This window comes from Idiotropiscis lumnitzeri, chromosome 4 (genome assembly GCF_059441095.1).
Source record: "Idiotropiscis lumnitzeri isolate Australia: NSW breed Sydney's pygmy pipehorse chromosome 4, RoL_Ilum_1.0, whole genome shotgun sequence".
Classification (NCBI taxonomy): Eukaryota; Metazoa; Chordata; class Actinopteri; order Syngnathiformes; family Syngnathidae; genus Idiotropiscis; species Idiotropiscis lumnitzeri.
The window spans coordinates 6,102,425-6,127,500 of record NC_142394.1 but is presented as its reverse complement, the minus strand read 5'-3'; the positions used below and the strand labels follow the sequence as shown (position 1 = coordinate 6,127,500).

Sequence of the window (25,076 nt, the reverse complement as noted above, 5' to 3'; positions counted from 1 at the left end):
TCCTAACATAGTTCCTTAGCACCAAGATTGCACCAAAGTGCTACTTTTATGTTACAAAAGGCTTAGGTCTGAGCACAAAAAACAGCTAATAGGTAGGGTTTTCAGTGCATTAGCGAGAATAGGTTTCAATACGGTCAGCAAATAGGCTACGTGGGGAGTAGCTAATCACTATTCGAGGGTACAAAATATAAATAGGAGCATAACTAAAAAAAGATATGCGTTCAACTAGTACTTTAATACAGAGACTAGCGGACACTTACAGAGTGGGTGCTAGTGTCATCGGAGACGATGCCTGCAGGTTCCGTGGGTGGTGTGGGGGCTGAGCTGTCCGTCGGAGGGTCCAGGCTTGTGGGACTGGTCCCCAAAGGGGAGCGAACAGTGACACTGGGCAGACGCTTGGGTGTGTTTTTAATTGCTTGACGAGCTGAAAGACAAAGACAGTCATAGAATAATGTATGCATTCATCAAACTTTCTTATCGTCTTTAAAATGATTATATTGCTCCTGATGCCGAAAGTGTACCCCGCATTCCAAAACTGTTGTGGTCAAATTGAAATGAATAAAGAAATAAATTGGTGAGTTGTAACAGAAAGGGCATCCGGGGTAGAAACGTGTGACTCACTGTGGCAACACCTGATGGGACAGGTTGAAGGTGGCAAGAGCAATCAGGATGCCTACAAATTTGCGATTTCAAAATGTAGTACTTTTTGCAGAACCTAATTTCAAGACTTTTCAGTAAAACCTTCAAATAATTTGTGCCATTTGAAAAATAACGACATAAATTGGTATTATTCTGATTCTTTATATGCCATCAGGCCAAATAATTTCCAGAACACAATAGCGAAGTAATGCAGCTCATACAAAGACCAAACACAGCCGCCACCTCCCTCGTGTTGTAGATGTCAAATGATTTCACACAAAGTCTGCATTTAGCTTTCTTAATCCTGAGCCAATATGTCTTTGAAATTGGAATTTATGAGCCAGTTATCAGAGAATTCCCATGTACCCATTATAATTTATGACAACAAATCAGAGAATGCGTGTGGCGTTCCCTCAGACGCACAAGGTAGCCCGTGTGTGCTAACCACAGTTGGCTTTCAGACACGTCTGTCTATGTCAGAAATTAAATCGGGCATCAGCCACTAGGTGCTTCATTTTTAAGGTGCTAGTTTATCACCGCGGTGCTGCTATGAAAAGGAGGTTTACATGGAATTCAGTAATTGTGCGTTCGCAGTTTGTTTCCAGCACATAGACGAGGGAGCGGTTAACATGGTGTTGCAAAAGGATTATTTTATTTTTTATATCGGTGCATATTTTGAGCAGTTTATAATCTATAGTAAATTTATTTTCAATGAATCTTTACTTCCCTCTAATCTCGTTGCACACTTGAGTACAATGACAATAAAGGGATTTCTAATTTCTATGTTCAATTGCTAACTAAATAACAGTGTCATTGACAAGAATTGTGAATTATGAGACTACTTTCGGCCCGACCACGGCACGATACGTACAAAAGAAGCAGTGATTATAGACCACGGTGCCGTGGCAAATTAGTGTGCCATGAGAGAATTATTATGTAAAGGTGAAAGTGTACAATTCAATTTTTATTTAATTGATTTGTCTTCAGTACAACTCGGGAATTTGCATAAGCTAAATTCTGAACTCTGAATACTTTGACATTTCTCACCTTGATAGGCCATTTCTGTTGCTTTCCTCTTCTGCTCTGCCTCCTCCTCATCCTGCTTCTTCTTTCTGGCACGGAAAATTGCAAGAAAAGGGAAGGAAAAGTGTCGTTTGACAACGTGGATGCTTTGACAAAGGAAAGAAATTCAACTTGGTTGAACAAATCTTACAATGTTATCTCTGCCCACAGTTCTTTCAGCTGGGGGTCCATGTGACCAGTCTGTATCAGATCCACTTCCTTTTTCAGCTTCCTGCACAGACAGAAATCACAGATAGGGTGAAGGATGTAAAAGTCATCATAAATTCTTAAAACTTCCTTTAAAGGTCATAGCTACCTGTACTGTTCTTGCGTGTCTCGTAGTAGTTTTTTCAGCTCCTCTATCCTCTCAGTAGTCAGTCTACGAACAATTACATCTTCAATGGTCTCAACCACCTCACCCTTCTCACCTCGCTTACGTCTAGAACACAAGTCGAGTTTAAGTTACAAATGTGGCAAAAGCAACAACTAATCAGTGTATTGGTATTTTGTCGATGTATTTGTGTTTTTCAGGACTGACTTAGGGGCTTCTGTGGCTTCCAGCAGCTCGGAGTATTGCGAGGCACAGTGCTGAAAGGATAAGACATGAATAAATAAGCCCTGATAGTGAGGACATTGATTAAATCCAATGATACCTGCTCAGACAACAACAGCTGGGATCGCTTACCTTCTGTGAGAACCAGTCAGGTGGACGACCAGGCTCAGAAAAAGGCTTGATGGCTCTACTTACAGATACCCTAAAAGTATCAGAAGAGGAAAAGGTACTTCAAGCAAAGAAAATTATACAAAGTGATATTCTTTTAAGTGTGGAAATTAGTTTGTAGATAAATAAAGAACAGGGCTATAAAGTCGTTGGTTTACCAGTTTTGGTCACCACTCCTCATAACAGAGGAGGCCAGGCACAGTTTCTCCCTGACTGACCATGGTTCTGTCGGCCCCACATTCAGAATTTTATGTTCTGGTACACAGTGGAGACAAAGTAAAATGTTCAGAAGCATTGTAATGAAATTATATAATGAGAATTATATTTTAAAAAAATGTGTTTATGTTTGCATATAAAACAATAACAATAATACAATGTATTAATTTTTTTTTATTTCACCAAAGTATGAAGCCGTATAAGAAAGAAAAACATAAATTTATACATATTACACCAGTTTTAAAATCGCTGCATTGGCTCCCCGTGCGTTTCAGAATGGATTTTAAGGCGCTTATATTAGTTTTTAAATGTCTTAACGGTCTTGGGCCATCTTATTTATCCGACCTTCTCTCCTCATATCAACCCTCACGGACCCTGAGGTTCTCTGGCACCGGCCTTTTAGTTATCCCTAAGGTGAGGACCGGAACACAAGGTGAGGCTGCATTCAGCCATTCTGGTCCTCGTGTATGGAATAGTCTGCCAGAGAACATCAGGTCCGCAGAGACTGTTGATATTTTTAAGAGGAAGCTCAAGGCTCACCTTTTTAGTTTGGCTTTTAAATGATTTATCTTACTCTTTTAATTCAGGACTGTCATTTTATCTAGCATTATCGTCTTTTAATTTGTCTTTAAGCATCATAATTTTTCTTTTACATATTTTAGCTCCGTCGATTTATCTACTATTATTGTCTTTTAATTTTTAGCTTCTTTGTCTTTTAGCATTATAATTTTTCTTTTATATATTTTAGCTCCAGAGTTTCCTCAACGGGGGCCTCCGCGCTGGGAGGTGTGGCTGGCCTTGTCACGGGGTTCATCATCCCGGAAGCTCCGTAGGCCCGGGGCACTATGTGTAGGGTCTACCCCGGTCAATCTGGGCCGGGGGTCTCTGTGATGGTGGAGTTCGCTGTGGCCGTGGGCTGTCATTACTCTCAGCGCAGATGACCTACCTTGGGTACATTTTCCTCATATGGTTTCTCTGTGCCTTGCCATGTCTTTCTGTCTTTCTATTAAGACAGTTTATCAGGTTGTGTGAATGTGAGTGTTCTGTATGTATGAGAGTTCAGGCGTGCATGTGGATGTGTCTTGTCTTTATGTTGGGTGGGTGGTAGTGGGTTTTAGTTCTTTGTTGTAATTGAGACGTCTACATTGTTCAGCACTTTGAGCTGCATTTTGTGTATGAAAGGTGCTGTAAAAATAAAATTTGATTTGATTTACAAGACGAAAACTGTGATACAGTATTTTCAGAATACATTCATACTATATGGTAACTATCGATAAAGATAAAGATGTCCTTTATTAGTCCCACAATGGGGAAATTTGAAGTGTTACAGGACACTTAAGTGTAAGTTTCCCAAACAATTAATGAGTCAATGTTTTAATATCAATAGTATCATCAATATACAGTTGTGTTGTTGAAAGTGATGTAGAAGTAATATCAAACAATAACCAATTAACATATTGCAGGTCTCAAGAAAACAGCATTTACAATGGAGTTTTTACATACAGTTAAAACAGATTACTGAATTAGTTTAGTTTATTTATTTATTTTTGCTTAAAATACGTTTTTCTTGCAGTTTTCTTTACGGTGACTGTAATTAATTAAAAAAAATAAAACAATTAGAATAGATTTATATATATCAAAACATAAAGGTACAGGAGGTACATGCATCCTTATTAAAAAATGTAAAAAAAAAAAAAAAAAAAAAACATCAGAATCACCCGTTGCTGTTGGTACGAGAGGCATTGAGACCCATTACGTTAAAACACCGGAGCAAACTACACACCAAAACATTCAGCACACAACATAAAAATTAAAACTAAAAAGCAAACGTAAAGCAGGGTGGGTATACGTAATCATTGTCCAGTTTATTGTAGGTGCCTAACCTAATTGATACTAACTTAAATCCCGTTTGAATTAGGCAGTATTGCTTGTAATAAAGTCGGTTACAGTGACCGATTGTAAGTGAGCGTAAAAGAAAATGCAAAAACAATACTCAAAACAACATTAGGGAATCTAACAAATGGTTAAAATACAATCCGCGTTAGCTTGGTACTGTTATTACGGGGGAACACTATGGTGAGACACAAACAGATACGTGTTGTTACGTTTCTTTAAAACGATAAAAGTCATATTTTCAACTAAACCAAGCGAAAGAAAAAAGTTTGGAACATATTCACTATAGCTGTGTGCTCTAAAATACAAGAAAAAGACGCCAGGAATAACAAAAACACTACTTACTGCCTATGCCGCTCGCCATTTCTTTGTGGCAATAATACTAATGGCCCAACTTCCGCCGGACAAATTTCGGTGGTACACAAATGGCATGCGAGAATTTAACAGCAGATCAAATAAATTCCGCCCTGACGAGGTATTATACGTAAACGTCGCTGCCATATTGAATGTGTCAACGTGGCATAATCGGTGAAAACGTTGCTATATTAATTTGCTGCACGGAGATGCACCAACTATTTTAGTCAGACAAACGTTTTGTTTGACGCCTTTATGTTTTCATAACATAATAGTGTGTGTTAATGGGTAAATGATATTCATTAAGGGTGGGTGAGGTACACCTGAACTGCTTGCCAGCCAATCTCAGGGCACACAAAGACAAACCACCATCCGTGCTCATACCTAGAGACAATTTAGAGAGTGTCCAAAATACCTACCACACTCATTTTTCGAATGTGGGGGGAAACCTCAATGTCACTAATTAATATGAAAATATGGATATGTGGAAGTGAGTAGAGGTACATAGATTATGCTTTTTTTTTGTAAATACTGATGTCCTTTTTCCATTCAAACCTATTATATAAGTGCCAATGTTAACGTCAGTGAAGCGTCCCTTTAAAGGGATACTTGATCCTGCTGAACATTGGCCTTTATATAAAAGGTATGTATGTAAAAATTGCATCAATAGTAAAAGTCCCCCCCCCGAAAACAAATATTCTGTAGTTATTTAAGGACTTTTTTGGGATGAGAAATACTCCCTTTTGGAGGTTGGTTTGTTATTTTTTTCCGGTTGCAGCATCTACGTCACAGCAGGGAGGCAAGCATTGAAATATTGCTTGATTCATCAGTTCCGTTGTCTGAAATGAAAACCAACCGCCACCCAAATTAAATTGCACATCACCACTCTTGTCCACTTCAATCCATGAAAATATTTTGGCTCAAACGTAAGCAAATATGAGCAAAAACAGTGATCATAATGGTGTTTTTGATCCACAAAAATCAAAAACTCCATGCCAGTCGCTTCTTCACTTACACAGGGGGAAGTGCAGCATCCACTAAAGTTGAGGCCTTATCTCTTGCCTGCACTTTGTTGTTATGACGATATCTGCAATCTCCAAGCCGGGTGGAAAGTGCAAAGTTAACAAAATGAAGACGTTCACAATCAGTTAAATATTGGCAGTCTTTATTTCAACAAGACTAAGAAATGTTTAATATACATTTTTTTTCTTACAATTCAACATCTATCTCATCTTGTTTTTACATAACATTTAGGAGATACTCTGACATGTAAAAATCTGTTGTAATGTTACGGCCTCTTTTAGAGACATCTAAAACGGCTGCTCTTTATTTACACTTCGCTTTTTCTTTTCAGTTGTTCACACACACTCTCCGCAGAGATGATTGAGTCCATCCTTGTAGGCTAAAGACAGATAAAAGACTACCAACACCTGTCCAACTCAACTTCATCCCAGGACTGAAGTTGCTCTGTTGTTAAAAAACAAAGCATCCAACAGCGGGACCAACTCCTGGCAGCAGGAAAATGCTGCAGCGGCCCCGCAAGCATAGACATTTACCATCATTTCCCAAAACACTTAATCTGAAAGCTCAATTTTTGGAGGGGGATTCTTCACTAAATGCAATTCTTCTAAAAGACACGAAGACTTGCATAAGCACTTGAACAAATATTACTAATAGACCAATGTCTTTCAAATTGAAGTACAGTAATGCCAAATCCAATTGCTGAAGCTCAGGCTTCATTATTTGAAATTAAGGCTTCGGGATTTTAAACTGATTGCATAGGGGTTCCTTCAAAGTGAGATTTTTTTTTAACAGTGATTGATCCTGTCTTCATGAGTGGGCTGCTCACTTATTTTGAAGACATTTTAGCATGAGCTTACAATTAAACTGTCAATTTCAAAGCCAAACAAGAGGAAATGGTGGTGTGCAGTATTTTCTGCCCGTCTTTACTGAGGCCAGATGTTTAGGGTCCGTCAAGGTACTGGGAAAAGCCACCTTTAAAAAAAAAAAAATCTTAAAATTGCATATGTAAAAGCCCCACATGTAACTGAAAGACTGTGATGTTTAAGTGACAATGAATACGGTAAAATATGAATAGTCTTTGCCAGGTTCAGAGAATGACAATAGGATATACATAAATTACTGTACAAAGGCTACTCAAGTCACCCCAATTGTTGAAATGACATGGGAAAAATAACACCGAATAATTAAATGAATACAAACCCTTGCATTGTGCTTTTTGGCCAACAACATATGACACGCCAAAAGGGAATTTCAGCACATGGCAGACACAATTTGAAAAATCTAAATGTATTTTACCTTCAGAAGTTGCCAATTACTGTATGATTGATCGCCCGAAAACAACAAGAACAAAAATCCATACCGGACATTGGATTCATTTTGAGTTGAAATGATGAGGCTGTGAGGATAAGGATAGATCGATTAAAAGGTTCACAAGGAGTCCAATTATACTGAAAAAGGCCATGTATGAGGTACAAATGTGCAACCAAGGTGCACACAAGCCAGTTCAACCACTTGAAAGTAGCATTTAAACCCCACTGTAGTACCTAATATATATCTTCATACCAAAAATAGCTATAAAAAATACAGCACCTCTTCAACATAAAAACCCTGTATTAAAATAGTTTTTCCTTTTGATCGAAGCACTCTCTTTTGGTTCTCTTGTCTGGATGAATGTGTGAAACATTACTTTCAAACATGTAAGACTGTACAAAGTCAGATCTTCAGCCCTGAACTGAGTATGCAGTACAAAAACATGGGGCATTTGGGAATTGTCAGCTTTGCTGTCTTCAGGGGTAACACCGGAAGAGTCCAGCTCCTTGTCAGGCCTGATCTCAATTCACCGGGGAGCCACAACAGGTAACTTTTCTAACACTTTCAACTCCATAGTCGCTAGATTGCACTGACGTAGAGAGCATGTATGAGGTATGACCTTACTACTAAACTGCTAAACGGAGGAACTTAGAAGTGAGGCTGTGATTATGCTCATAGCCGATATAGTCTGTGCAGGTTTGGACTCAAGGTGAGCCCTCAAAGCTCTTGTTAAGAATGATTCTGTCCCCTGATAAAGGCTCTTTTTGTATCCACTGAAAAGTTGTATTGTATTGTATTGTATGAAGTAATGCTGCAGCCATGACAAGACGTTTTATCTTTTCAAGGCAAACACAGAACAAAGAACCTATCTCTAAGTTGAGAGAAACAAGTCCAGACTCTCCATTCCCACAATTTCATACTGGCTGTTGTAGATTGAGAGATTCACAGTTTGCACACGGAGTAATACATGACTGTTAGAAATGAACACTCATTATCACCGCTCTAATATTGCTTCTACAATCTATGTTACTTGCAGATCTCTGTACGATGGAAGGACACCAATGACGAGGAAGGTATGTTCCATCATAGGTACCATGTGTTATATATTGTAGATGGCATCATTGAAGAAGGCACATACTGAAGTATGAGATTAAAACTGCCTAAATAAAACACTTAGATAGTTTTCCTAATGCTGCAGGCGCGACCATAGTGTAGCTCCAACAGAGCCACGAGGAATCAAGGTTTAGTTCGTGGAAAAGGTGGCGTTCTTAGGAAGAGAATCAGATTGTTGTCCTTGAAACATGCAAACAAATAATGAAAAGTGAAATTATTGTAATATTAAGAAGAGTTCTCAGATCCCCTCCCCCCTCCAATGGAAGACTGTCCGTGGTCCTGAAGGCAGTTTTGTTAAAGTCTTTCAGTCAGTTTTCCCCTTAACCCCATCATTCTCAGTCATTCTCTTGGTCTCACAGCCAAATACTTTTATCTCAAGTGGGCAGCAAGCAGGGCCAGCCCGCAGAGCACCAGTGCCACGCTTCCCTGCAGGGTTACACCAGCTGCTGTTTCACTGTGCACTAGATTAATCCGGGGATCCACCGGGTTGGGAGGAGTGGAGAAGTAGATGTCCCGATCCATGCCACAGGATGGAGAATCGCAGCCGCTTCCACTCTCCTCTCCTCCGCTGGCTTCCTCGTCTGGGAACACAGAAACGCAGAAAGTGATGTCTTTGCGCATATAATCCGAGGCCAATAAAAGGTTTGCATTCTCACCGTTATCAATTGAGATATCATTGCCGCTGTACGCAGCTTTCAGCCAACTTGTCATTTCCTTCAGAACTGCAATCTGACTTCGAATCACAATGTCTGGCTTTGTGATGTCCACGTCCACGTCGGGGTTGGACACCTGATTGGCCAGCCCATTGCCAATGACAACTGCCTCATACCTATGAGACAAAATCAGCAAGATTAGATGGTTCAGTAGAAGTATTGCTGGGTTACTGCAGTGAACCCCCGTTTATTGAGGGCCAAGGGTATAGATACCCACCCAGATCATTTTAAAATGTATAGTTTTGATGCTCACACATGGACATTAATTCCTACTCGAGCACACTTTTTAAACATGTTGTAAATGTATTTGAACACAAAACAACAAATGCAAGAATAAAATGAATATTTTCAGGGTACACATACACATAATGTGCGGGTACACCCGTGTGCCTTTCAGAGGCGGGGCCTGGTGGGCTGGCGTCTAATATCGGAGGGGGTGCTTGTGAGTGTGTGGTCATGAGCTGTGAGCTGTGTGCTCATGGGGGTAATGTTCATTACTGTCCTCCCGATGCATGAGAAAGTGTATCGCGACTGTGGCTCCGCTTTCCGTCACAGGAGGGCAATCCAATTAGTAAGTCCAGTAAAAGCTCATTTTAACAGCCCTAGAATCAATGGACTCTAGATTCAAACCTCCAAAGTCCCCACCAAATGCCTCTTTGCATAGAAGTTGTTAAAGTCTGTCCGCTGTGGTTTTCTGGAGCTATTGTGCAATCAACACACCGTAGTGTGTGTACAAGGCTCTTGAACATGGTATTTTATTTTCGGACACAAAACAGTACTTAAATTTAACAGACTGTTGGCTCTAATGGACACCCCTCACCCACATTAGTGAGTTAAATCAAGGTTACACAGTATGCTGTTTAAAAAAAAACCCATCAAAACACGAAAAAGCTCGGGGCGCAAATGATGAACTGTGATATGGTGCGGGAAAACTATGCATTAGATGTTGGTATGAAATCATTTACCTGCTTTTTGCTGTTCCATTCCAGCAGTCATCACCAGGTGCAATTCTCTCACCGGCACAAACAGTGTCTGGCAATGTGGACCAGAACTTCTTGGCATGTTTCAACTTCTTCTTTACATCAATCGTCTGTTGTAGAAAACACAGTCAAGCGCTGCCTCACAAAAAGAAACACTGTGCTCAAGCGCTATTATCTTAGACCTCACCAGTCTGTCTAAACTTGTTCCAGCAGCAGTGGTAGGGCTTGCGTCAGGGCTGTAGGGGCGGAAGCGACCGGTGAAGACTGTGCCCTTGGCAGAACGCTTGGACCGGAATGCCATGCTCGGTTTAGGCTGACCACATCCATGGAATACCTGCCAGCCGAAGAAAAGGTTAACTGCCATTGAGTCGGTGTATTTCTCGCACCTTTTAAAGTGGTGGAAAAATACTGACCTTCTGTGAAACTTGCATGCTGTTCTCTTGCATGTTCATGATGGCATCGGAAAGCTTCACGTCAATGGGATCCACGACAGACTCGAAATTGAAAGGACCCTCAAGCCTCTCAACCAGACCAAGCATGGCATCTAAAACAATTGGACAAACTACCAAGTTAGAAATCATTCATTGAAATGTACCTTGCGCCACTTTAAACATTGTGTTGTAAATAATGTCCACTAGGGGGAAGCAAAGTCAAAATCTTACGCTTAGTTTTGTGACTGTGAATTGCAGGTGGCCCCACACAAAACAGAGTTAGCAGATTAATTGTCATATCTGGTACAGTTAACTCCAAATCTTGAATTTGTTTTGTCATAGCTCCAGACTACAACCAGTATATTTTGAACAAAAGCCACTAAATTGTGCTATAAAATAATTTTGTCGCATTCATACACCAATAATCATTTGTGTGTCAACGGAATTTCAACATTTCTGAAACTGATATGCCTTTATGTCTACCAACAGAACTAGATTCATCAGGAGGCTATGAGTACAGAATGACGGTTGACTATGATGTTTCACAAACTTCACTGGGCCGAGGCACATATGAGTAAAATTCTCATGGCACACCACCAAATAAATACAGTTGAACCTCGGGTTACGAATTACAACCTTTTGCAAACAATTTGGGTTATGCTCAATATTTTCAGATACAATTTTTTTCATACTATTTTCAATTTCGTTAACTGGCTTGGTATAGGAATGGAAGCATTTGTTGTGCATGAAGAAGTTGCCAAATATCTGTAGACGAGTTCAATTGAAATAAGATGGCAAGTCTTATCAGTGGAATTTTGATATTCTCGTAAAATGTGGTGAAAATTATCAGCATGACAATTTTTGTTTCAGCATAAAATTCTAACCCAACAGAATGTTTTTTTTTTTCAAATCATTCCCCATTGAATTTGTCATAAATACTTTTGGGATGAAATAACTGAAGCAGAATATATTTGGCATGAGACACCTGATCATCACTTGTGGCAGAATAGTTGGGAATCACTGAGTTAATGTACACAGCCAAGAACAATTAACCAAATATCATTGGGCCACTCATGTTACCATTGCAATACAGGAAGAGAAATTTGGTCAACTCTGAAAACTAATAGTGGTGTAATAAAATGACAGATTCCACACAAGATTAGAAGGACTTTGGGAAGGTAGCAGTATTGTCACTAACCAAGAAAGTTGTTCCACTCTGTGTCCAAGTCTGCCTGGTTGGCCAAACAGCCCCGCATCACATTCAGACAATAATTCTGGCAGGGCTTCAGGGCCACTTGGCCCGAGCAGTAGGGACAGTACAACATCTTCATGGATGCTCGCACACAGCTGGGAGACGCGCTGACCTGCAGGGCAGTTTGAAGACAAACATTGACTCAATAATATACTTGCACACTGACTATTTAGTTTACTGGCCATTATTTCACAAAACATTCTAATCTAATCATCAATTAATCACTCTGTACAGTGGAAAAACATGTCACACTAGAGAAAACAAAGTGGTTTATGTTATCAGACTTGAATGGAATCGGAGCCAAGAATGATATGTGTTCAGAAAACACAGCGCTACATTCCTAAAGAAAGGTTTATCGCTGACAAAAGTGCAACTTCTACTCTTACCGTTGAGACTTTGTTGACTACCTCAGGCATGAGGTTCAAGCCACGCACAAATGTGCGCGCGGCAACAAAAGCACGCGTCAACTGGATGCGGAGCTTGCGAGGCACGTCCCCAAAAGGCTGCAGCTGCTCCGTGTGGCGGCTGACGCACTCCATGTAGGCGTCGCTGAATTCATATTGCACGTTGACCAGCCGGAACATCCTCTCCAGGAGGTCGGCCCAAAAGTCTGACAGCATGGACTCCAGGTTTACAGCCGCGCTGCCAGACACGTAGTAGCGCGTCAGGGCCTGGAAGAAGTTCTTGAACAGCTCGGCATTCTGCACGTACATCATCCCGTAGGTTCGTACAAACATGCTGTGCAGTGACTCCTCTGCATTTTTCAAAAGTTCCCTGAAGAACCCTGTAGGAGGGAGAGGGTGGAAGACAAGGAACGATTTGTGGCATTACTAAACAAACTAGATTACATTCACATAATTTAAAATCCTGACCATTGTGCAGCATTTACTAATTGCATCATAAAGCAACTGTGAAAAAAATACAGTGCACCACTTGGCTGCATCCAGTAGAGGTGCTGTTGAGTCAGCATCGTTTTAGAAAGTTCTTTATTTTACCAATGTTCTGTTTGGAATTACCCAAACTCCTTTATTACATTTCATATCCTTTGTTCTTAGCTGTTTACCTTGTGTACCTCTGGCTCTAATGTTACTCTGTATGTGTGTTTTCTGTCTGTTGACTGTCCTTTTAGAAAGCACAGCTTTGTGACAGTTCTTTCATAAACAGTGCTACATGAGTAAAGCTTGTTTCGTTGGTGTTAAGCCAAAGCATCTATTGGATTTGTAATACAAATTTGAAACCACAAAAGGTGATCATAAGTAGAAGAAAAAAAAATTGCAAATCAGATCCTGCATATCGTTAAAGTTTCTAAAATGGTAAAGGAAAAACAAATGTCAACAAATGTTGATATAGTCCAATTTAGTGGAGTCGTAAGGCAATGGATCAAAAGTTGAGCAATGCAGGCAGTTGGAAAACGTCTGGCTCAGTGTTGCAGACCGGCCATTCAGCAGTGACATCTCCTTACATCAAACTGACCATCATCAATGGCATTTTTTTCTGTTGTCACATTCCATTGGCTTTGGTTTCTCCTGGCTTCTCTTGGACAGTCCTTCAGAGGCATTTTTCAATAGGATTACTGAATAATGAGAACTGTTTCCCCTCCTATATATGGACCTGTATGCCTTTACCAATCCCAACATCTCCCTCCCTATACTGCTTTCACTTCATCAGTTCCTTCAGCGATCTCTCTTCAGTCGACAGGGAACAATGACCTACTTCATCCTGAGGAATGTCCATCACCCTCCCTCCTCCACCTACCCTCAATAATCCAGTCCCCCTTACCCCCGACTCTCTTAATCTGAACAAAATGAGAATTCCACAGAGTCACTGAAAAATGCGTCGCCTTCAGTCGTGCAAGCGAACGCTCACGGCCCCCTTTCACTCATCTCCTTTCTCCCCCTCGCTGCCGCGTGCAGACAAAACTTCTGTCCCACTGCAGTTTCTCTGGGTGCCCTATGCTTGCCTTTGAAATGTAAAGTTCCCATGCTCTCACAGAGGGAGACACTAAACGTTCCTTGCCACACGCACGCACGCGCACACGCACACACACACAGTCGCCTCGTAATGCTGTCACTTCCACTCCAGACTGACACACTAAAAAGAAAAAATAGGGAAAGGGCGGAGTGAGGGCAGCATGGGGTGGGTTAAGTTGAGGGCTTTTTTAACTCCAAATCCCCGCTGTGTTGCCAAGGATACCGGAAACACTGCAGCCCCCAAATCACATGCACAGGCACACACAGCAGATGACAAGAAACCAAGTTGTACTCTTCACTGACTGAGATTAAAAACAAAAGATTTACCCGCAACCATGGAATTTTATAGGACAAACAAGTTTAAAGTCAGTAAAAAGAGTAAATCGGGGTTCTTCACATGAGTGTGTCGGACCACCTGAGGTTCACTGACGCTGACATGACTGGGCCAGTAAAAAAAAAAAAAAAATCATGAATAAATATGATATCAACAAGTTCTTAATTTTTTTTAAAATAGAAAATACTTTTCCATTTAAATTGACAGTCATCATTTATCTTTTTAACAGAGGAAGGAGGAAGGAATGACTTTTTTAAGATCATAAAATTTTTCACATAATATGATCAGAAAGATGCTAAAAGCCCCTTGGAAGATTTGCACTTTATTTGTTTTGCAATTCATTATTTTTTTAAAGGTGGCTTGAATATGTGCTTTTTCACAAGTCGGATAGGCCAACGTAATAAAATCAAATGTTGTGTTCTCAGTGCTCTCTAATTTGGCTTGTTCTTAGTTTAAATAAATTGGAATTTGAATTTTTTTTTTGTTTGAGGTTTGGATTTACGTTAACATTCATACATGAGAGTGTTGCTTATTTTAACAAATTTTAGATTGTGTCATGTTTTACTCTTTTTGATTTTAACAATAAAAAGGTTTGTTTTGCTGATTCTCTTATTTTGAAAAAGTTTAACTTTGCAATAGTGTTCCACAACAATTGTTTACATAACTTGTTTTCAAAAATGTAAGAACTAAAAATTGCAATTGTTTTAACTGAAATAATGATAAAAATGTGTTTTTTTGTTTTCTTTTACAGCGGTATCAAAATCCGTATAGATTTATTTTTTTTTGCTAGTATTGAATCGAGCTTAAAAATGTGAAAACACTACTGCTGGTTCTGGCAGGACCACCACAACATGGGTCATGGTGGGCCAAAAAGCTTCAAGAAAGGACGATGGGAGGAAGTGGAGGTATCCATGCCAAGAGAATGAGCAACATTACACCAGCATCTTGCAAAGTTGATGAGATGTTGCAACAGGAAATGTTACACACAGCATGTTCAATGTAGAACAACATAAATGGTAAAAATCTCTCCTCTCCGGCCCTTCCTCCAGCCATTCTATCATCTATCTACACATGTTGCATAGGAGCCCTAAATTATAAACACTGAATCCATTTCAGGAACAAGGCATTTTAGCACCTCCCACTCCACTTCCTCCTCCTGGCACCCCCCACCTGTGTTCCTTTAAACTCTGCTCCTCCCAATCCCAACCCAAGAAGTAATTGCACCCCTATTTGTGCCAATTAGTCCTTGGTCCTCACTCTTTTCTCATGGGATGTGATTCTGTCACTCCTGCTGCTGGATGTCTGGCGATGGGTGTCTCTTGTAAGAAGCCTTAATCCACGTTCTTAAATTCCACACATAAGCCTGCTCTGCTGGACAGGGTCAGAGTAATAAGGCCGACAGACAGGCTGAGATCATGGCAAAGTGGGGAGAACTATTTCTGTCTCCTAATTGGCCATGACTTCTAGCTCCAGGCACAGGGTGAGAGCGTGTCTAATCACATACACCCACTTCCGGGGTTTGGGAGTGTCTAAATGCATGTAGTCATGTCTGTTTTCATTGACGTTTCAAGTTATATTTCTGCACAGATGCATAGTGCTGTTCATGTCATCTTCATGAACAGTTAATACAAGGATAAGCACTTTGTGCGTCAACTCCACAGTGTGTCTTGGAGTATAACTGGTAAATAATAGGACAGCAATGAGAACATGTCATAAGTGGTAAGAGGTGTCAAATGGTGCAAGTGGAAGAAAGCGCAGCAGGTCTTTGTAAAGAGATCCCACATCTAACAGTTTGGATAGAGCCGCAAGCTTCCTGCCGTCATGGGGGTGCACGAAAGGTAAACGAAAAGCAGGTTATAATTTCACTGTCAGCTCTGGGCTGACACCTTCCAGACAAACTGCATGACTTTTAAAATAGTGCTTGTCGGATTCTACAGTGAACTATGATGATTGCTGCATTCAGACGTATTTAAAGCTTGTGAGATTTAAGGGGTTAATTCTTTATTCTTGCAACACATTTGCACAACCACTTTTGGAGGGAATTAAAAACATAAATAAATCAGCAAGTATCTGTAAGTTTGAGTTTAACACATATCAGAAATTTATGTAAATTTAAATTAAAATCTAGTGTGAAAAATAAGGAATCACACAATATTTACAACCTTTTGTTGCTTTAAAACAATTTGAAAGGATCCATTGACAAGAGAGCAACTTGGACCAGAGCAAGTACAAAATGGAGCACAAAAATGCTCAGCAAAGAATACAAAAAAGAAATGGCTGGAGGGAAATAAAGGTTTAAGTAGAACGAGAGGAAATGTCAGTAGAGGCACAAGATGGGGACAAAGGGCAGCAAAAGGAGAAAGCGAGGGGCGGGACGGCGCGAGCTGCCGCTGCATTCCGACACGTCACATTCCAGTTCACATCTGGCTGCAATGCACACGCACCCTGTTGCTGACAATCCTTCGCTCTCTTTCACAGACACACAAGATGTAAAGGTCCGTGACCCAGGTAGGCACAGACGTGCACATACAACAGACATATAACACGCATACATAAACTAATCCGACACCTCAACATGACTGTTGCATCATCCTTCTCATACCCTCTTAATCTTAATACAAAGAAATACATCGATTAGAACCAGAACGGAGCACATCAGCAGCCAAAGGTTGTGCCACTTCCTCTGTAATTCTGCAGTGTTGCATGTTCCCAAGTGCTTCCGCCCTCCACAAGCGAAATCTGAGCCAACTATTTACAGGCAGATACATGTGAGCACACACGGAGGAAATGGAAGCGCAAATCTGAAGATGTGTGTGGTCCGTCTGGGAGCGTGTGCGTCTCTCTAGAGAAGGAAGGCCGATAGAGGGGGCCGCTGAGGGAGGGCACGGAGATGTCGAGAAACAGGTGGACGGGCCCATGGACACAGACCAACTGTCTCCGATCAGGGCAATGCGATGGCAGGTGGGAGCGTCCGTCAAAAAACATGCAGCATGCACGCTACTGCTGGTGGGCGGGCAACGCTTCGCGGAAAATGTATTGTAGCATGAAAGGTAGCTGGTGGTGTTTGTGCATGAGTGCCTGCTTACGGTCAAAGTGTTCATGCCTCTGTCTAAAGGTCGACTGTAGATTGCTGCTAAGCCTGGAGACAGGGGCTTTGATATCATAGTGACTCTGCTGGCTCAGCTTTTCCTCCATCTCCACAGTGCAGCATGAGAAACCCTGCGGACAGACTTTCAATGACGCCCCTGGGAGAAAGAACAAAAAAGCAATAACGTAAAAATACAGTAATATCACATGTCACAACACTACTGTATAAAAAATTAGTTCGACAATACAATACAATACAACTTTATTTATATGGCGCATTTCACAACAGCTATGACAAAGCGCTTTCCATATGGTGTAATATAAATTAGCAGCCAATTAGAACACAAACAAACACATTTACAATAGATACCAGAAGAACAGCAGAACAGTGACAGTCTCACGTTGAGTCGAAAGCTAAGGAATAAAAATGTGTCTTCAAACGGATTTTAAAAGTGGACAGAGAGGGGAAACTTGCAGAAAAATGACAAATGACAACAGAAAAGAGGAATCAAATGGGAGGAATGATAGTCGAGTAATTCCCTAATTACAGATTTCCAACACTTTCCACTCACATGATCTATCGACCTTGAATATAAAGAAATTATATTCTTCGCTATTACTGTATATCAGTTAATCCTTTAGTCTCAACCTGCTGATTAAAATGTGAACATTTTTCCCCTACCACTACAGGTCGCACGACAAACGTGATGTAAGTCGAGTTGACTAGTCACGGATGATGTCATTGATATTTTTCCAGATATTTTAAAAGGCAAGCTCATTGTGTTAGGTGGGTTAGGCTTGACCACTGTTGCGCGATTGTATTTCCAGACAGAAAAACAAAAGCGTGCATGCCACTGTGACAGGTTTGACCAACTTGGGGAATCCTGCGATTGCTCTTGGCCCACCACAGGAGTTGGTTCTGCATGGTGGGAATTTGCGGTATTTGCATATAATCGCAGACCTCATTCCTCGCTCTGATTCCTCTTTGATAGTGGCGAACAAGAATTTGTTCAAAATCCCCTTTACTGGTGTAGCATCTGAGGTGTAAGGCAGGCATCTGAAGTCACTTTGTCAGGGAATAACTGAGAAACTCATAGCCTTTAGCACACATGTACTGAGTCAGTTAATTCAACTGGGGTCACATGGACAGCATAACATTACAACAGATGCTGTTTTATTACATCATCCTTGTGCCTCACTCTCCAGGCATGAGTCGCATGACGAGTCAAGCCAACTTATACTCAAACCAACTATTTCACTGGTTCTCTCAAATTTACCAAAGCTGTGGACAAAGAAATAGAAAACAATTGAAATCAGATACGGTGACTGATTAATTTGATTCAGTGCACACATCCGTTTCTACAAGCTTGCTGCCTCCTCAAGCCCAAAACGGATGACTAGCGACTAGCCAGTGTGGTGGAGAATCTACCGCATTTTGCTTTTCTTGGGTTTTATTTCATACTAAGATCATTTATGTGTTGCAAAGCGTAGTCATCATTATTGTATCTCACAGCCAATTCATCGTAAGCGGCTTCAGTCAAGTACCTTCACTGATCCAGTAATCACCCGGCCTTCGAATAAGTTACAGTAAGTTGAAATATACATTATACTGTAGATTCCTAAAGTAGAGTGGGATGATTCAATTAAAATGAAATCGTGATTTTGATTTGGGCTTCTCTTGATCTTTGAAACGTAATTGAAGAAAAATAGTTAATGTGGAGAATATCGCGTTTTGTTTGGAATGCACCATGTTGCTTGCGGAGCAAGCGTGTAGCATACGTGATTGTGTCATGCCAGAGTGTACTTTAATCTGTTCAATGATAGCCAGTAGGAGTTTACTGTAAAACTAAACACACAGCAAAAAGAATTCCAAACATTGTATACAGTATTTAAAAACATGCTTAGTTTTTAAAACATTGCTAGTGCTAATGCTAAAGTCAATGGAGGATCTCACTTTAATACTGGCAGGAAATTAGCATCAACTTCGGGCGTGAGATTCCTTCAAATAAAGAATATTCAATCACACGCAAACACTGGAAACACATACATGCAGGTGAGGCTACTCAAAGGCACATTTTCTTCCCGATCTGTGAAAAAAGATATATTAAGTTTAAGCACATCTTTCTTCTGTTCTCATTCTTCGCATGTACACCATCCATGCATGGCACCAAACTGCCCGAAAGAGGCCAAAACGGTCAGGAACAGTCGGTGTTTGTTTTTATTTAGTTTTTTTTTATTTTAGTTTTTTTTTTTTAATTGCTACTATTTTAGTATATTCTTATTTTACGTCCTTACTAATTTATTTACTTGTCCTTCCAAGTTATATCAAAAGTAGAGCTTTCAATTTTCCTCAAAATTCAAGGAATACAAAGATCCAAAGACTTTCTTTTTTTGTTGTAGCAATACACATTTCCACATGACATGTCACAAAATACAATCCCCAAGATCCCAGGTTAGCCCAGTAAGTCCCAAGATTTGTGAAAATTACATAACATCAAATCAATTTGATAGATAAGATTAGGGTGTTGCTTATTCAAGGCTTCAATTCAAGCAATGATGCAAGGCATCAAAGGGCTGGATGTAGCAGAATGAAAATGCAAGAGGCGTGAACTTCATATGATATTTACAAGGTCATTTTGTACTTGACAAAAAGAATAGTGTGTTCAAGAATAAAGTGTCCAACATGCAGGGATTAAAAGGCACGAGGCTATGATGATAGCTTGTCACAGCCGAGTTTCGTAATTGAATAAACACTAAGTTTTGAAATCAACAATCGTGACTTCAATCTCAATCAAAATAATTGCGAGGATTTTTTTTCCAATAATTGTCAAGCCCTACTTTAAAATCTGTACGGTACAGACAACAGGAATTTACTTTGACCCTTGTTGGAGTTGCTGAAATATAACATCCAACAACAAAACATCAAACATAGCGTACAGGTAGTTGAAATACATCTTGCATCCAATTAACATCAACTAAATGCGTCATGAATCTTATCTGGCACAGCCTTGTCATGCATAAGCAGAGAAATGAAAAATATGGCGAAAGTCAGACCCAGCACACAGCACGAATTGGGAAAAACTTGCTATATGATTGTTCAATATAACCATACCAATAATATGCCTGAAGGAATGACATTTGTTGATATAATGAAAGCTTTTTATTCCCCATTCAGCAAAATAAGCAAGCTCCATCTATTTTTAAGTGATTCATATTCATTACCCTAGATAATAAACAATGCACATTTAAGTTTGCACCTGAATGGTCAAATGTAGATAAAAGCATACGATTACATAAGGAAATGATTGCATGTCTTTGCGATGTGCATATTGCATAGGCCATTATCACGATAACAATATTTTTACTATATATTGTGCAACTCTATACAGAACTGCACTTTGGGAGCGAGGCCAAAACGGACTGCTTTATTAGTGTGGTTAGTGGCATAAATATCTATTTTATTGATGATAGAAAGTAAGAAGCAGAAATTACATCTACTTGCATCATGGCGTCTAGTTTACGTCTGCAATAACCATGTATACAATCGTAACTCTGTCTGCTCGCGTGTGTAAACCGAATGTTTCAGAAACCAGAATGTTTACCTTAGCTTGAATATTGATGGCATGTTAACACAGTCACTGATAGATCATTGCTGCATTATTTTCTCTCTTTCTCACAGACTATGAAGATGACTGGATTTGCTCTATATATCACTCTACAGGTACAAGAAATTCAGCAAAGTGCATATTGATGCTCACTTAATCTCAAATGCATGTTTCCCTCCTCACTTAGGAACCCATATAATAAATAATAAGTAATAGAATTAAATATTACATGGTAATGTAAGTTGCAGCATCAAGAACAGAACTTTATTGCCCTTTTAAAACCTAAATCCAAAGAAGGGATATCAGTGGCAGAATTGTTAATGTCAATCAAACAAAAATATAGGGAGCTGGCCCCAATCAACCATTTCATAAAGCTACTGTCTTTCACACATCATCAAGCTTGTAAACGGTACATTTTGACATGAATTTCAATGAAGAATGAATGTAATGCTGCAGCAGCAATCACGTTTGAAAAAAAAAAAAAAAAAGAACACGGAGATCCTTTCAGGCCATGTATGGTGGTCTGTTTAGTTTTCCCCAAGTGGAGGTACCAGCAAAGGATTTTTGCTAGTTGCACAGCCAGCAACGGCCCTTTGTGGTCAATCACTCAGCTCCTGCACCAAATAATGCAGCAAGCTCCAAATCATCAACACATCTTTTGGCCACAGTTCGTCAACCTGCGACTCGGGCAGCCGGTCGCTTTGACGGTAGTTAGGAAATTACCAAGATGATCGGAAAATAAACTATACAGGATTCCCTAAGCAGAGCCAAGAGAAGAAGAAAATTTTTCAAGTAAAGGTGTAAATGAGAAAGCTACATAATATTGTAGATGTGTTCATATGACACTACAATAATGCAATGCAATAAAAATGATATTAAGGATATAGTGTGCGCACAAACACGCATTGTACTATCACGGAGGGGGGTTTAAAATGTAAATAAATACAAATTGGTTTTAAAAAAAGATAGGCCCAGAAGTGATTTGCAGTCATAGTTGTTTAAATGGCATCCAAAGGAGGGATGCACCCTGGCGCCGTAAACTGGACCCCTCTGTCTGGGATCAAGTCCATATAATCCTCTAGTGACTTCTCTCACAGACCTTTCCCCAAACCCATCTCTTTCCAACCCTCGCCCACCCCAGCAGGCCCCTCTGTGCATGTACACGTGCACGCTCACATGTACGCACGCTGGCAGCCCCAACTTAAACATATTCACACATCACATCAGTGCTCAACACATGGCTCTTTGTACAGGCATGATTGGAGGCACTTGGAGCACAGGGTACACACACGTATACACACACACGTATACACACACACACGCCGAACTTTTAGGTCTAACAGACATCCAACTCACCCCCCACTCTGCAGCAGGGGCCACACCGCACAGCACTCAGAAGGGCTATATCCACATGGAAAATAGCCCTAGTTACCAAAGTACACAAATAAAAAGTGAGATGGTCGATATTTCACAGGAATGTCCGTACAAATGTTCTATTGTTACCTCAAAGACTCAAGTCTCTGAAAACTCAAGGTTCTTAGCTCATGCATACTTTGGAAGTCACTTTCTTGACTTCCTGGTAAAACACAAAAAAAATAAGAAGCTGGAGGCACAAGACATTGAGTACCAGTAGAAGTCAGCATCATGCTATCAACGTTACTTATTCACAGCAAACTTTTCCAATCATTTTCCTCCAGTCACCAACATGAATAGTCTTGGTTTTGGGTGAACTGAATAATCCTTTTAGAGACCGCTTGGAACAACAGCTTCCCAAGTCCGCCACGGTATAACATGACACAGAGGGAAAACTTTGTTGGGGTGTCACTCTGAAGAGGAAAATAGCCATTTATGGTGGTCCAAACAAGGGAACGGCCCCTTGTAAACAAACGTGACTGTGTGCCGTGGCATTCATCAGCACTCCACTACTTCTCTGGCTTTCCTTTGTGGGCAGACCACCATCCCCTTTAAATGGCTCATAAAATAAGACACTTCCCTTTGACATTGTCCTGCCTCTCAAATGCGTCTCTCAGAAGAAGGATGGCGGGGGAGGTGAAAACGCCTCACAGACAAAAAACAGATTAGACACCTTGCCGCCCTCTCTGCCCGCCATCATGTGCCCCTGAACCAGGCAGACATCAGGGAGCAGCCCCCACCCAGCCCAAGCACGCCCTCCGCCTCAACCACCACCACCCTGCAGGCTTAACCAGCGAGGTCAAGGGTTAACAGCCACTCCTCTGAGAGAGGTCCCGTCCTCTGACCACCCCCTTGTCCATCAGCCGGTACATCAACCACACGCAGTAACCCACCGCTCAAACCTCAGTCATCCAATAATAATGCCACTAACACACACACACACACACACCTAGACACACTGGCAATTAAGAGTCATAAAAGTCACAAATACAAGCAAAAACTACAAAAAGAAAGGCCTATTGGTCAAGTCACTCCATTTGATGTCATAAAAGTCCCTTTAGGATTATCTCTGTACCATCCTGAACTCAAGACATTGCTAAAAACTATCAGCAGAGCTGTAAAGGAAACCATGGGATAAATTCAAGTTGCAAGACTGTTTGCTTGCTTCTCTTGCTAATTGGAACCCAGCGGTCCTTAGAGTTTCCACACAGTCAACAACATTTGTACATAATAAAGTGAAACTGGCCATAAATTATGAACATACCCAGTCTAATCACGAGGAATGTTTGCCATGTAAAACGGTGGAGGCATTCCATGCCATAATTTGATTTCAAAACAATCACACAACAAAATGTCACAGCACCAAATATACTTGGTTAAAGTGAAATGAAACGTGAACACAAAGGCTGATTATTAATTAACATAACACGTTCCTTCCGCTTACTGTCTAACCAAGCGTTGTTAACAAAGACCGTGAATTCACACGCCCTAAAGGCATAAGATAGCCCTCTCATCTACACATCACTGCATAAAGTGGAATTATTCCTGGATAATGTTCACTGATTTTCTTTTCTGTTACACAGCACCATCTTCACTTTCAGTGTTTAAAAACAGGTTCAAAAGTAAAGTACAAAAATATATATAAATCAGCTATATGTCCATAATTTTTGGAATGTGCTGGACTGAGTGTAATGTAATAAAATATAGTATAGTATAGAATAGAACAGTGCAAGTGCAGTTGATAGCAGATAAACGAGTAGGTTTATATGCTGACTTTTTACCTTTTCAATTCAGTTTCCAAATTATTCCATAAATGAACATCCTTCACAGAGAGGTGTGAAGGCTTAATTCATACGCGTGTAATTTGAACCATTTGTCAGATGACTCACTGAGGCAAAGTTTAACGCCAAGAGCTGAAGACTAATTTCATGGGGGTTAAAAGTCGGAAAACAACTCTTAATCTTAAAACCTTCATCAGTTCTAAAATCAATCTCTTGGGTTCTGTCCTTCAATTTATATCCCCAAATCCTTTTCCTGTGATCTATAGTTGTGGGTACATATTTTTCAGAGTAAATTAGATGTTTTCCAATTGGCATTCAGTAAGTCATTTATACCCACAAAGAAAACAACTTGATTTCACGGCACCATCTCAAGAGGCTTTACTTAGCAGCTTTTTAATGACAACTTTGGAAAAGCCATAATTTTCACTCAAGATTAAATGAAACCCAAATCTTTAACAAGGAAAAGAATAATAGTTATTTCGAAGGCTCCGTGATTGTGCACAGCAACGTATAGGGAATCTCCCACAGGAGTCAATTTTATGGATTTAGAAAAAAATCAAAGCAGGAGCTCAGACAACTATTTTATGCCAAAAAACCTTCGCTGTAGTACGGTATTAGCAGAAGGACCATATATTATTTCCCAGCATATTGCAAAGATTTCATTCACTCAGTGAGCTGACGGCCAACTATTAACATCTTCGGAGCGTAGCCGTAGGCGGAGAGGAGGTTACAAACACCCACGTACACACATCAAGTAGGCGCTCGATCCAACCGCAGACTTGCTCCAGGGCATCATGCCAGTCATAGTTGAAGAAAGGTGAAGTGTGTCTTGAGCACATTCCAAATTCAGATTTTCCTACCTCCCCTCAATGTCAGTGCTGTCCTAAAGACAACCTTACATTTCATTTTATACACTAACATACTGTAGTTACTTTCAGATTTTGTCATGCAGTTTTTTTCTTGAAATGCCAAATGCAACAATATTAGATTTCATATTTAAATAAAAAAAAAAAGAGACATGCTTTGACTGGGTGATGATGGCATACGGAATTTCAATAAAGTGCCTGACCGAAATACCAAAAAATACATTCACTGAATTAATTGATATTTACTAATTCTATTGATTGTCTGTAATATATTATTTAATCAATTAATGAGAACAGAGATGAAATGGAGTG

General features: G+C 40.2%; 2 protein-coding genes across 4 annotated transcripts in view; both read right to left on the bottom strand.

Moving 5' to 3' along the window:
* Nucleotides 1-4,976, bottom strand: part of brd8b (bromodomain containing 8b) — a 19,681-nt gene extending 14,705 nt beyond the window's left edge. For both annotated transcript variants that reach the window (XM_088294295.1, XM_088294296.1), the window contains exons 1-8: nucleotides 4,877-4,976; nucleotides 2,581-2,677; nucleotides 2,387-2,456; nucleotides 2,240-2,289; nucleotides 2,018-2,140; nucleotides 1,853-1,933; nucleotides 1,687-1,751; nucleotides 261-424 (exon numbers count right to left, since the gene is read on the bottom strand). In XM_088294295.1, the coding sequence (XP_088150421.1) occupies nucleotides 261-424; nucleotides 1,687-1,751; nucleotides 1,853-1,933; nucleotides 2,018-2,140; nucleotides 2,240-2,289; nucleotides 2,387-2,456; nucleotides 2,581-2,677; nucleotides 4,877-4,895 (669 nt within the window). In that variant the 5' untranslated portion in view covers nucleotides 4,896-4,976. The remainder of the gene's footprint in view (nucleotides 1-260; nucleotides 425-1,686; nucleotides 1,752-1,852; nucleotides 1,934-2,017; nucleotides 2,141-2,239; nucleotides 2,290-2,386; nucleotides 2,457-2,580; nucleotides 2,678-4,876) is intronic.
* A 1,057-nt stretch (nucleotides 4,977-6,033) lies between these two features.
* The window catches only part of gpc4 (glypican 4), a 33,294-nt gene continuing 14,251 nt past the window's right edge, over nucleotides 6,034-25,076 (bottom strand). Inside the window, exons 2-9 of one of the 2 annotated variants that reach the window (XM_088294559.1) lie at nucleotides 17,099-17,257; nucleotides 12,095-12,492; nucleotides 11,655-11,820; nucleotides 10,439-10,569; nucleotides 10,213-10,359; nucleotides 10,011-10,135; nucleotides 8,989-9,161; nucleotides 6,034-8,913 (exon numbers count right to left, since the gene is read on the bottom strand). In XM_088294559.1, the coding sequence (XP_088150685.1) occupies nucleotides 8,702-8,913; nucleotides 8,989-9,161; nucleotides 10,011-10,135; nucleotides 10,213-10,359; nucleotides 10,439-10,569; nucleotides 11,655-11,820; nucleotides 12,095-12,492; nucleotides 17,099-17,257 (1,511 nt within the window). In that variant the 3' untranslated portion in view covers nucleotides 6,034-8,701. Of the gene's footprint in view, nucleotides 9,162-10,010; nucleotides 10,136-10,212; nucleotides 10,360-10,438; nucleotides 10,570-11,654; nucleotides 11,821-12,094; nucleotides 12,493-17,098; nucleotides 17,258-25,076 lie in introns of both variants that reach the window. The other variant, XM_088294558.1, reaches the window with a different exon arrangement.